The 12,873-nt window shown below is 38.9% G+C and overlaps 2 protein-coding genes across 5 annotated transcripts; one reads left to right on the top strand and one right to left on the bottom strand.

The window, feature by feature from the left end:
- Positions 1-551: 551 nt before the first annotated feature.
- Positions 552-3,717, top strand: LOC126851376 (nuclear pore complex protein DDB_G0274915-like). Of its 4 annotated transcripts, none has more exons than XM_050595274.1 (6): positions 552-753; positions 984-1,168; positions 1,240-1,279; positions 1,360-1,531; positions 1,696-1,782; positions 1,878-3,717. In XM_050595274.1, the coding sequence occupies exons 2-6, from the start codon at positions 1,090-1,092 to the stop codon at positions 3,438-3,440; spliced, it is 1,941 nt and encodes a 646-aa protein (XP_050451231.1). In that variant the 5' UTR covers positions 552-753; positions 984-1,089; the 3' UTR covers positions 3,441-3,717. The 4 variants fall into 4 exon arrangements, with proteins under 4 accessions (XP_050451231.1, XP_050451235.1, XP_050451233.1 ...); XM_050595278.1 differs by having other exon boundaries at positions 552-1,168; positions 1,243-1,279; positions 1,878-1,905; positions 1,963-3,717; XM_050595276.1 differs by having other exon boundaries at positions 552-1,168; positions 1,878-1,905; positions 1,963-3,717.
- A 147-nt stretch (positions 3,718-3,864) lies between these two features.
- Positions 3,865-12,428, bottom strand: LOC126851372 (serine-rich adhesin for platelets-like). Its single transcript, XM_050595263.1, has 7 exons — positions 11,759-12,428; positions 11,378-11,574; positions 11,116-11,307; positions 10,795-11,037; positions 10,636-10,689; positions 4,391-10,554; positions 3,865-4,292 (listed from the first exon to the last, which is right to left on the bottom strand). The coding sequence occupies exons 1-7, from the start codon at positions 11,776-11,778 to the stop codon at positions 4,158-4,160; spliced, it is 7,005 nt and encodes a 2,334-aa protein (XP_050451220.1). The 5' UTR covers positions 11,779-12,428; the 3' UTR covers positions 3,865-4,157.
- Positions 12,429-12,873: the final 445 nt, after the last annotated feature.

The following is a 12,873-nucleotide window of genomic DNA, read 5'->3' as shown; positions in this document are numbered from 1 at the left end:
TATTCTAGAATACTTACTATATATTTTTGTTCACTTCTGATTAAATAAATTTTAGCATAACTTTTTATATCTCATTTTAACAAATTTCGAATTGAAATTTTAAGAGAATATTCACGAAACATTAAAAGTAAGAAAAATTAATTGAAAAACTATTTTTGATTTTCATTTTGCACTCTTGGATCCATGTACTTCTTTAACATCTATAATTTTTCTGTTCTCGTAATTACGCGAATAATATCTCTATTAATTCATTGAACAAATCTATGATATAAATAAATATAAAAAATAAAGTTTTCTTTTAATTTACCAATTGATATTCTTTCTATTTGCGATAGAATGTCGATAAAATAGTACTATAATTTTTGTTATATATCGCACAAAAGATAAATCTATTTTACCGACAGATAATCCTTTCCAAGGTTGTTCAAAAATCCTACTTGAAAGAGAATAGCATAAAATTAACCAATAAGGATAAATTAATCTTTGTCCTGATTGATCAATTTAAATGCTACTTCATTCCATAGTTAAGTTTTTGAACGCACTTAAATTTTTTTTTTTCTGTCGTTTTAATGAATATAAAATACATAAAGCCATACGTACATAACCAAATAATTTTTGAAATGAAATCAAGTTTATACTTTATGAGGAAGAAGAGAGGTGAAAGGTGAAAAGGAATACGGTGCTTTATTAAGGACGATTATCCATAAGAGAAGAAGAGAGGAAGATATCATTATATTTCTACTTATCTTTACGGTATATACGAAGTGCCAGTGGAATAGACACAAGTGAAATAAACATAGATGACTTAGAAGAATCTTAATTTGCGATATTGTAGTCAGACTTTAAATTCATAGACGATATATCTCAATCTCTCATATCTGTTTAGCCATATTTTTCACATAGTTTCGCGCGCACAGTTTTTAATACATTTTTACGCACTCCTTATCACGACTGATTTTACTCGCATTCAAATCTGAAAACAGGCGATCCGAAGCGGTGAAACTGCTGAAACTGTTGAATCTGTTGAATTTCAAGAAACAGAGACTGTATCTGTAAAGAAAAGGAAGAGTTTGCATTTTAGTATATATAATGGTTATCTGCAAATATTATCGACAAGGCAATTGCCGTTATGGGCAATATTGTCAATTCGAACACATAAATAACTTCGGTAAGACGCTTGTTAACAATATCTTCATTATATGACAACATGAATAATGTTTTGTTATCTTCATCCTTAAGCAGGTAATACCAAAACTGACCATAACGAGGATGATATTGCGTAAGTACTGCTCCAAAATGCTGTAATTTATGTAATGTAAGGTCAATTTATATTTTTTTCATTTATGTATGTGATATTAGTGTCACGGTAGCCAAAGAGGTACTTCTTGCGGAGAGAGGTGGACAATGGTTATTATCATGTTTTGGACCATTCAGAGATCGTCCTATCATACCAGGCATGGAGGATTTATCTCCAGAGGAGGTTCGATGCGAGATATATGAGGCACAAAAAAGTGGCATGGTTGAACAAGCGGTTAGTAGAATTATAGTTGTATATTTTGTAAACACGAAAACGTCTAAAGAATTCTTGAAAGATTGTTTTGACATCTTTGTCAATATCTAGTTATTTTGTGAGAATGCATGTTTTTTTTTTTATAACTTTTCAACTATTAAATTATCTTTGCAAATTATTTTTAGAAACTAAATTTTCAACGATTGTGTCAAGATATGAAGGCGAAAAGAGAAGCGCTGAAGAATCCCACTCGAGAGACAATTGCAATGTTGGTATGTCTCGAATAATACAATTTTTTATATATAATCATTTTGATTAGTTGATTAGAAGCTTTCAAAAGAATATAACAAATGCGATTGTGTTTCAGAAAAAGATCTTGGGAAGCAGCCAAAAAGGTGGGTTGAATGTAAGTGACAATACAGCCAAGAAATCATCTACTTTCTCCTTTACAGCTCCTCATTTGGGTCTAGTCAATAATGCATCAACTAATAATGTATTCGGAAATAAAACATTCGGCGTGCAAAATAATAATCCATTTGGGGGAGGAGGATTCACTTCCTCGAATAACACGTCAATATTCGGAAAGACTAATAATAATTCAACGTCAGTGTTTGGTAATACGGCGACCTTTGGAAATAACCTTGGCGGATTTGCTACCACGACAAATGCTACCAACTCCTTCTTTGGTGGAACAACCAACACTTCAACATCGTTTAACAGTATACAAAATAACACGTCCACGTTCGGGACACCTCAGAATAATCCAATTTTTGGCGGATCATCTCAAACTGTGTTTGGCCAAAATAACAATGTATTTGGCACCACGAATCAGCTCGGCAATGCTCCTTCCACTTCGCTGTTCAACAATCCGATGACTTCGCAAGCAAACACTTCTTTATTTGGCGGAGCAACAACTACTACGCCCAATTTATTCGGTGGCTCGTCATCAACCGGCTTACAGGCAAACTCGGTTTTCGGAGCTTCTACCACCTCATCCGGCTCATCTTTTAGCGGCGGTATATTCAACCAACCGAAGACGCAAGTTCCTGCGTTTGGCGGGGCGCCAGTTTTCGGTGGGGTAACTTCCAACTATGCCAATAATTCCAACGGCAATTCCATCTTCGGCGTGAATCAAACATTCGGCGCTACCACAGCGATACCCACGACTGGTATCTTTGGCGGATCCACCGTCGCCGCGACACCAGCCTTCGGTGTATCCGCCGCTACGACAACGCCGGCTTTCGGTACATCCGTTACTACAACACCGGCCTTTGACCTAAATCAACAACACGGTAATAATACTTTCGGAACGACCGCACCTGCCTCGAATGTCTTTGGTGGTACACAGAATACTGATGCTACCATGTCAGTAGGAACCGGTAACGCACCATTTGGAACATCGATCACAGCTGGTCCATTTGTTACTGTTAATTCACAGCAATACGATTCTACGGGCGCGACCTCAACGCCGTTTGCCAGTACCGGATTCGGTATAGCTGTTGCGAGTACGAACAGTACATTTGGCACCACAGAAACGTCTTCTAATTCGATATTCGCGAATGCGGGAACTACTTTCGCAACTTCCAATGCGACTATTCCGAATCCTTCGTTTCCCACGTCGACGTTCGGCAATATTAATGCTTCTTCGTCGACTAGCAGCACAACTCTTACTACAACCACAAATCCATTCGCATCGCGAATGCAACAAGGCAATTCGCCGTTCGGAAACGTCGCACAAACTCAATCTGGTCCCATACTCTCTTCTCCATTTGGAAAATCACCTTTTAACGCCACGACCAACACTGTCATCGACGATACTGTTTACAGCGTGGAAGGTGCATTAACGGATGACGAAAAAAGCATGTATTTGGCTGAGAAATTTATTATCGGTAAAATACCACTCAAACCTCCTACCAAAGATATAAGGTAATTCCATTCAGAGATTTATATAGCAATACGTATAAAGCATGTGCTGTGATAAGGACTTTTTATTACTTGTAAATATCCAAATCTTTCTACGACTCAATGTACATAAAATCAGATTTTTAGTACAAATTCATGGGCAGGCAACTAAAAGTTTTTAATTTGACGGTTTCGAATGTTATACAATTAGAAGAATAATTTGAAAAATTAATGTGACAACATAAATCCAATTAACATAATCCACATCAATGTGTAAAAGTGATTTTGGTTTAAAAATTGCGGATCAATATATATATTTATATTTCTTTTGTATTAAAATCTTTTGATTTATTGAAATAAAATCATTGTTGTTAATTCGACAGTCCATTATGCTTGACAAATATAAATAATCAACACTAATTAAATATACAATTTTGAATGAATAATACACATTATTTACATGATATGTTAAATAATACACATTATTTAATGACTAATACACATTATATACATTATGTACAAATGACGATTGATCGTATCACAAATTATGATCCTGTTGATAGATTTTTATAATGAATTATTCCGTGTGTATGTGTGCGCCGAAATGTAGAGACAGAAAAGAAAATGGAAAGTAGTGGAACGCTATTAATGAATTGCGCACTTTCCAATACCTACAAATAACATATATACATATTATTTTTTATAAACGCTCATACACATAATCGGATCATTATATGTAGAAACTCTATAAACATGGCTGCGGCAAGTGACACAAAGAGTTTGACGGATAATTAGTTCGTTGCGTATAGCTCGCAGTCTGATTAGATGCAGTCTGCGATAGGCCGGATGGTATACCGTTCGAAGGTTTATATCCGGTGACCTGAAAGAAAAAAGATTTAAAAAACAATAAAGATCTTGCTAATACCAATGGAACATCGACAATACATGTTCAATAGCTTTTATCGGACAAGATTATACCTTATCATTCATTTCAGGGAATATCGTGGTTAAATTGAAATTTGTGAGACTGGTGCCGCCAGAGGGATGATGTGGCATAGCCATCGGATTGCTCGAGACGATTCCTCCGCGCACCATGTTGGAATTCATCGAGAAACTAGTTGCTCCCACGGTCGCGGTACTCTGAGCACTCATAGCTGATGGCGGGGGTGGTGGAAGACCGTTGACAGTTTTAGCATATACGTTTGTTTGCGGATGATTCTGATAAAGAGGATTAGTGTGGGGTGGCGGTGGAGGCGGTGGCGGCAAAAACGTTGCCGAGTGATGATGATAATCCTCCAACGGAGAATTGATGCCGGACAATGGAAATTCCGCAAGATTCTGCATCGGACCAGCCTCCAGACCGCTCTTTCGTTTGCCCTTCTTCGCGGCAGTGGAATACGAACGTTTGTCGCAATTGGGATGTTTTCCATAGTGCTGATGTGTCTTCCCGTTAGCATTCGCCGTGGTGGAAATTGTGTTCGCACTGGATGTATTCGCGGTGCTAGATGAGCTCGTGCCTCCCATGTTTGGCAACAGGAAGCTGTTAGCCTCTTGCACAGTGTAATCGGTGGTGTTCTCGTGCAACTGCATGCCTATATAACTGTTAGATGTGTTGGTGGAGATGCTGGTGATAAAATTGCCGGTGGGATATATAGAGTTGGCGGAATTGGACGAATATGCGTACGTATTAAAGTTTTGATTGACCATTGATTGACTGTAACCGGTTGCGGTGCCATCGTCCGGTGGTGGCGCACTCGAAAAATAATTGATTGGCATTACCGTAGCATCTACGGCGGCGGTGGCAGACAGACCATTCTGGAATTTATTCTGCGGATAGTTGGTCGTAAACTTGATCGACGCATGCTTGTCCTGATGATGACTACCAGCATCATGAACGCTGGTTCCGATCAACGCCTCTGCAGTATAATTACTCTTACAGTTCCTGCTTCTCCAATGAACGTTATTCTGCTGATATTTCTGCTGTTGTTGCGGTTGTTGGTAATTCTGTTCTGTAAACACAGGTCCAGAAGATTTTTGTTCCTCGTGCCTCTGATGCAAGTTGTCGTTGGTCGTAGTAGACTTGCGAATATCCATTTGTCGTTTACTAGTCGTTCTCGGACTCGTGTTGTTCTTCCTCTGATGTTTCCTAGCCTGCTGCTGTTGTTGCTGCTGCGAATGCTGATGCGGATGGTGATGCTGATGATGTTGCTGATGACTTTGCTGTTGATGATTCTTCTCTGCCTTTTCATGTTCTACCAGTTGACTCACAGATAGAAAGGTGGAAGCCGAATGTTGCGCGTTCTGAGTATTCAGTATCGCATGCAAATCCCGCCCTGATACATTGCTCGCTTCTTTTTCCTTTGTGGATGTATCCTTACTTTGCTCCGTGGAGATCCTCGATGAAGGAGTTGCGGTAGCAAACAAGAAATTCTGCTTCTCCGTCAGATTGGCGCTCAGATCGAGATCACTCACTAGAGATTGCAGACTTGACGGTACAATATGTTGATCGATACATTTGATCGATGACTGGCCAATCACATGTTCTACGCTATTGTGCACGTTATTTTTCGTCGGCGACCACGGAAACGGTTGCTCGTCCGAGTAAAAAGTTTCCGCGGATCTCTTCGGGTCACTTTGCAGAACCGGCAGATTCGGAAAGCTATGAGCGGTGGCTGCATCGTAATTATTATAGAATTGATTCGGAGTGCCTTGATTGTACGCAGGCGTTTGGGTGAACAAATTGTTTTGACAGAACTCCAGCTCCTTGCCAATCGGCGGTAAAATAATATCGGCAATATTCGAAGAGTTGTGCTTTATCTCTGGCGTCATCATCCAGTTGACCGGCGCCTTGACTGCATGCTGTGGATGCTGATTACTTTTGGACTTGTTGCTATTGTTGTTACTGTGCGATTGTTGTTGTTGCTGCTGCTGGCTATGCTTCACGTCACTGCTATTGTAGCTTCCGTTGTCGTGTGGCAAAACAGAAATCTGTCCTTGGGTAAGAGTCTGATATTTTTGCTGATTCGGCTGTTGCGTCGTTTTCTCCCCGTATTTAAAATTCGCACCAGTGTAAGCCTCGATTGAGTATTTCATCTGTACATTACTTTCCGCTAAATCAAAATTATGCGGTTCGTAAGTGTAAACTATTTTCTCTTGCTTAGATGATAGATTCTGATGATTCTTCGGACCATGCTGCTGGGACTGCTGACTCATGCCGGTGTTATACTCGTTCTGCATATTGTAGTCCGAGTCCATGCTGTACTTATTTTTGCTTTTACCACTATCTGAAAACTTATAATCGTTGCCAGTTTGTGGATTCTGCATCCTATTCGGTTGTTTCGACGGATCGTTTCTGGTTTTCGAAGTATCGACAAAAGACTGTTTCTGTTGTTCAATCTTTCCTTGTCGCAACTTATCGATTCCAGTTGATACGGTTGGATAATCATCGCTGATCAATTGATTGGGGAAACTCGCATTCTCCTTATGTAACGGTATGTAATTGTAACTCTCACAGATAGCCTTCGCCTCGGTGTTCTCGTTCGAATGCGGTTGTACTTGCTCAAAATGCATCAAATTATTGTTATTGTTGCTGCCACTGCCACCGCCACTGCCGCTGACCGGTGAAAACGTTGTCCACGAGAGAATGCTAAAGTTGGACGAGTTATGAGCAACGGTGGTAGTGGACTTGGCGTGATTTTCCGTCATCGTACTCTGTTCATAGTTGGACGACGTCTGTTGCGAGTAGCGTGGAACGACGTTTTGCTGCATAGCTGTTAACTTATTACTGTTGGCCATGGTGTTTGCCGAAACAACAGCGTTCGTTTTCTTGTTATCTTTACTGTTGGTATAAGAGACATAATTATTGTGCGTATTGTCGGTATTTAAAACATTTGTTCGATCGCTCGAATTATTCATCGTCTCCTTAACATCGTATTGGAACGATTGGACAAACGAATCTACATCCACTTTTTTTGCGGGAACATAAGTCGAATCGCGTATGTGATTGTGCCGTTGTTGTTGTTCCTGAGATTTGGAGCTTAGCACACCGTTCAGTTTTGTCTTCTGATCCGCCTGATTCGGATTGTCTGATGTGTCTGTACTCTTGCTCAGCTTGATGTAGCTTCGTTGGAATGGATTTTCTTGATTCACGGCCTTCGTGACGTAATTCTGGTTTCGCGATGAAGTGCTCGTAGCCTCATTTGTCTCATTATTTGTGTACGATATCGAGTCCTTTTGCGATATCGTTTTCGCTTGTACATAATCATTATGAGAGCTCGCGATAATATGCTCTTGTTTCTTGTTAACATCAAACGTCTGCTGAGAATTGTTCAAATCTAAGAGAACGTGGCTATCTTTGGCCTGATTGTAGACGGGTTGCATGTCCTGAGAAGAAAAGGTTGGAAGAGAACATTCCTTGGTTGCTGTAGAATAGTTTGGCAGGCTCTGAGATGTCGGAAGACTTCGATCTATCTGATTGGCGTAATCGACACGGTGATCGGAAACAATGCCGCCAGAATTGATAAGCGCGACCTTGCTGTGTGACGGATAAGTAATATGCGATGAATTTTGCGAATCTTTGTTCTTTCCTTGATCTGAATAATCCACTTGAAAAGATCGCAAAGTCGCGGACGAGGAATTCGTGGTCACTGTAGCACAATCGAGACGAGTATCCAACAGATTCTGAGAGTTATCGGTGGTTTCGATACGCGAAACAATCGATGTGATATTCGGATTCTGCGTCATGATGGCGTTCTTATACACGGACGAGCTCGGTGTATGTTGCGACGTTGCGAGGCTGTTACTTACCGAATAGTTTGGCAAGAAGTTTGACGCCCCGGAATACGTCACATCAGGATTATGGTTTATCGTTGCTTGTGACACACAATCCACAATATTGTTCTTGTCCGTAGATGCAGAAATATTCACTTGAGATGCTTGAGATGAAACGATATTCGCGCTGTTCAATGTGTTCGTTGTCGTCAGTTGATCGGGACGACTTTGATTTGCTAAACTAGAAGAGATGCACGAGGAATCCACAGTGAAATTGACCGAGGTGTGAGAAAAAAATGCACTGGTAGTCGTCACAGGTTTCTCCAAATTCGATGTTAGGACAGTCTGAACTATTTTATACGGTTCCCGCAACGTCTCCTCGCTCATCACTTTCGGCAACGCCTTTGTCGTGCACTCCACAGGGGCAATGTCCGTGTTCGTCGATGCGACTTGCTTTTCTTCGCATGCTTTTAATCGTTTCTCCGCGATTGCGTGAGATGGTGAAGACGTCTTAATCTTGAAACTATTTGGCTCTATGGTGCCGATTTGCAATAACATCGGCGGAGTCTGACTGTGATACTTGAAGTCCTCTTTCATCTCTTCGTCCAGAACCTCGGTCTTACCGTTCAGAGACGACACTAATGGGAAAGACATTAAGAATGCCGCTGTAGGCGATATCGATTCCGAATTATGCGAACTAGAAGGAACTTGCAATGATGCAAATATATCATTGGACAAATCCGAGTGTAGTCCATCAGTTCTGTTGCTGATTGGTACAAATGTATTCTCACTGGTATACGATAATGATTTTGATATCTCGTCCTTCGAAATCTTTGTCAATTTACCCTCGTCGTTAATTACATTGTTAGATAGCAACGATGATGACGATGATAATGACGATGATGATGTTGATGACGATGATGAAGATATTGGTACTGATTCCATGGTGTCGACAATATTCGCACTCGCGTCGGATTTCATTGTTGTCGTAGTATTAGTGTCTAAATTTAGAATAATTTTATTGCTATCTGGAGTGCACATTGTGTCACATTGTGTCTGCTGCTGCTCCTTGGCCGTCGTCGCGCGTAGAAGATTGTCAAAACGCTTGCCTAGATTGCAAGTCTTCTTTGGCTCATCCGAACCTGCAGCTTTCTCCGCGACGTCAATGTCCGTTAAAGTTGATTTCGCATTTAAATTTTCCGCGTTTTCGTCATTCTTCTCCGTAATATCGTCTATTGACACATTAAAATTGTTAGACGATTGATCCGTCTCACCTCTATCCGTCTCATGCAATTCGTTGGGATACTTGTCTGAAACAACAGTTTCTGATGTCACATTATCCTCGATTGTTTCCTTGTCTCTCTCGAGGCAATTTGTGTCCACAGTATTTATCAATTTGTCTGTTTCAGACATTTTTTCATGACTCACATCATTCGCCACTTGCGTAATCGCGCCGTTTGATTCCATAACATTAGATTCTTTTTCCTTAGCGATTACGTTCTCATCTCGGATATTTTCTCCTATTTTCTCTATAACATATTTCAAACTTTCGATAGATTTGCAAGTAATAGTAAAATCTGATGCTTTCGAAACGATCGGTTGAGTGATATTTATTTCGTCGTTTGTATCTTTCCGCTTTTTGTCTTCCGGTTCATCCGCGGAATCGGATTCTGCGGATAAAGTGCGTTTAAATGCGGCCTTTCGCACAGTTGCATCTTCCTGAACTTTGACACTATTTTCTTTCGATGATTTTCTCTCGATATTTTCCTCAGTATTCGGAACACTTTTATGGATCTTGGAGTGATTTTTGCAACTTTTTTTTATTTCTGATTCTTTTTTAATTGCATTATCTTTGGGCTTCTCCAATTTTTCCTTGTGTATCGCTGGGATAGGCATTTTATAAGTCATGGTTGTCTTTGTAATATCCTTACTTTTCGGCAAGATACCTTTGTGCCCGCCAATTTTCGTGGCATTGATTATATTCTTCACATTGGACACCGAACTGTGAGAATCGACAACCATATTCGCGTGAATAGCCGGTACAGTGTTCAAGGTAACCTTTTGCATGGTATTTATCAAAGCATGATTACATATAGAGACGACGGAATTTTGAACGCGATTTGCTAAAGGCTGCATGACAATCATCTGATTCTGCTGCGTACTACTGAGAATTATTGGATTAGTTGGCGCTTGCTGCGTATTTACAATGATATTCGATGTCATCGGAGCTACCAAGGGCATCAACTTCCCATCGGAGAAAATGAGAGTATTGGGAGTTAAATTAGTGACAGTGCTGGCTACAGGTGATTTTTTCTTATCTTTACGTTTGCTTTTTTTCTTCAATGCTTTCTGGGATTCAATCTTCTTTTCCACTGAAAAGAAAAGAAAAATTTATGTTTCATATTAATGTTTCACAACATTGGTTGAAAATGTATTAATTGTTTTAGACTTACCAGGTTTCTTCTTTGTATTTGTTCTACCTGTAGTGGTGGCTTCATTAATAGAATCTAAATTAGGACATGGAATTGATGCATTTATTCAATATCAATACAAGAGAAATTTTACGCAATATTACATGAGATAGCAATTATTATTATTTTGAATTTATCTACCATTGTGGCAATGTCCTGTTTCCTTCAAGTCAGTTTCAGCTATGCTACTTGTACTATCAGAATTATAATTTTTGCTATTGGCACAATTCACCCGGTTCTCTTGATTTTCTATTGAATTACAGACATTCTTGTCAGCAGTTTCCTCGGACAACTTTTTTGTAGCCGATGATGTCACAGATTTTCTCTTAGAAGGCACTTTATTTTCCACAGATTTTTCCTTCTTTTTTGTTCCTACAGTTTTTTCTACAAACATCAACAATATTATATGTAGGTAATTAGAAATTTTCAACTATTACGAAATCTATTATACAGCATACTTACTTTCTTCAATCTTATCAAAATATTTATCTACATCGTCGACATTAAATTTATTCGACCATTTCAAAGGGGATATTTTTTCAAGAGCTGGTTCAGCTGGTATAGAAATTCCTGCTTCTTTGAGAAGAGTGGACAATAATTGAGTACGAGACATTAGTTGAGTCACGAGTTTTTTTAAACGAACCAATTCTTCCTCTGAAAGACTAAACTGTTACTAAAGAAAAAGGAGAAATAGTTTCAGTACAACATATATCAAATTGCATACTGTGTGCCTCGCTCGCATGAGAAGAGAATAACTCTTCGGTACGATTGTGTAATTCTTTTATATATTTTGTAGCATGGATTAGAATGTCGACTTTGTTGAGTTTGCGACCTTCCTGATGCGGCGGTAGAAGATCCGCTAATGTTTTGAAATATGTGTTCATACGATTTCTTCGGTCTCGCTCCCATGTTTTCGCTTTGCTACAAAGAGATTTAAATTTAATAGGAATGAAATCAATGTGTTATGAAAGCGCGATTTGCGATACATTTCTTCGTCGTATACAATCGCCATCCATTGAAATAAAAGAGTGTTAATAACTTTTTTGCGAGATGACAAATTGGAGTAGAAGGCGAGAGGTTAGATAGTTTATAAGTTCAAACTCACGTGTTCTCTTTTCGTGGCATAATTTATCCGCTTGACATCATTTTATAGAAATAGCTCGTCGCGAAAAATTCTAGTGCGTCACTTGCCTCTGACATTGTGCTCCGATTGCGAAAATTGTCCTCCTATTTCTGACATTTCTCGAGACAAATAATCTCGCGAAACACGAAAACTATGCGACACACAGCTGTGCGCCGTGAGTAAAAAGAGACAAGAAAGCTAAAAGGGCAAGGAAATTTGAGTTTATTAGATTGGTCTCGCTAAGCAACGATGGTAACTTGACAGGATGCGAATCTACCTTATCGATATTGATAATGATAACAAATAATAACAAACAATATTTTTGTTGTGGTTTTATAAATTATTGAAAGAAAGCTAGTGTTTTGAGATATATATTAAGAAAAAATATTATATAGTCATATAGATTTATTATTTGCATTTACTATAAGCAGTATTTTTTTTTCTTTGATAAATATATATAATTGTAATAAAATAACAAATCTCTTGAAAATTTTGGAATACAATTGATGAGACAATTTAAAATAAGATCAACAGGAACATCACTAATATTTAAAATTATTCGAATCATAATTCGGACACTTTTCATACGCAACTAGCTCTGTCATGCGCATGCGAGTGTTTAAAATAAGATGGCGTATATATTTCTTTCTCTCTCGCAGAATTTGCCAGAACTGTCAACAGAGACTCTTATCAATCATTAAAAATATCAATGCAATTTATCTTTTTCTTTCCTTTCTTTTCTATTCAATGGCGTATCCGCAAGGACGCTTACGTCAAAGGGCGCGAAATTGTTCCTTTCCTTATAATTTCATTTTACATTATTCTACGTTCTGTCCACTTTTGTCCAGAACGCGAATAATTAGAGTGAGTATATCATTTTATACGAAAAATGTGAAAGATGTAATCAAATATAGCTGAAAGGAGATATTTTTGTATGTAGATGGATAAAATTATTTCCGCCCCTAATAATACTCACATCGACATCTCGAACTTCGATAAATCGAGGCGAAATCGAAGATCCGGCAATTTGCGCAAACCACCTTCGGAGGTGGCACGAATGACGTGATCTCCCATAAAAAGAAACGTAGGAGAGAGAA

This window comes from Cataglyphis hispanica, chromosome 8 (genome assembly GCF_021464435.1).
Source record: "Cataglyphis hispanica isolate Lineage 1 chromosome 8, ULB_Chis1_1.0, whole genome shotgun sequence".
NCBI lineage: Eukaryota > Metazoa > Arthropoda > Insecta > Hymenoptera > Formicidae > Cataglyphis > Cataglyphis hispanica.
The sequence above is the reverse complement of the archived record's forward strand: the minus strand, read 5'-3'. Positions and strand labels throughout refer to the sequence as shown.

What these genes read in the sequence shown, in the direction of transcription:
- LOC126851376 (XM_050595274.1), top strand. Translation starts at nt 1,090, where the DNA reads ATGGTTATCTGCAAATATTATCGACAAGGCAATTGCCGTTATGGGCAA. An exon ending in CGAACACATAAATAACTTCG is followed by an intron (nt 1,169 to 1,239) that starts GTAAGACGCTTG and finishes TTCATCCTTAAG; the next exon opens with CAGGTAATACCAAAACTGAC. An exon ending in GTGGCATGGTTGAACAAGCG is followed by an intron (nt 1,532 to 1,695) that starts GTTAGTAGAATT and finishes AATTATTTTTAG; the next exon opens with AAACTAAATTTTCAACGATT.
- LOC126851372 (XM_050595263.1), bottom strand. Translation starts at nt 11,778, where the DNA reads ATGCCACGAAAAGAGAACAC. An exon ending in ATGCCACGAAAAGAGAACAC is followed by an intron (nt 11,575 to 11,758) that starts GTGAGTTTGAAC and finishes ATCTCTTTGTAG; the next exon opens with CAAAGCGAAAACATGGGAGC. An exon ending in AAATACAAAGAAGAAACCTG is followed by an intron (nt 10,555 to 10,635) that starts GTAAGTCTAAAA and finishes TTTTCTTTTCAG; the next exon opens with TGGAAAAGAAGATTGAATCC.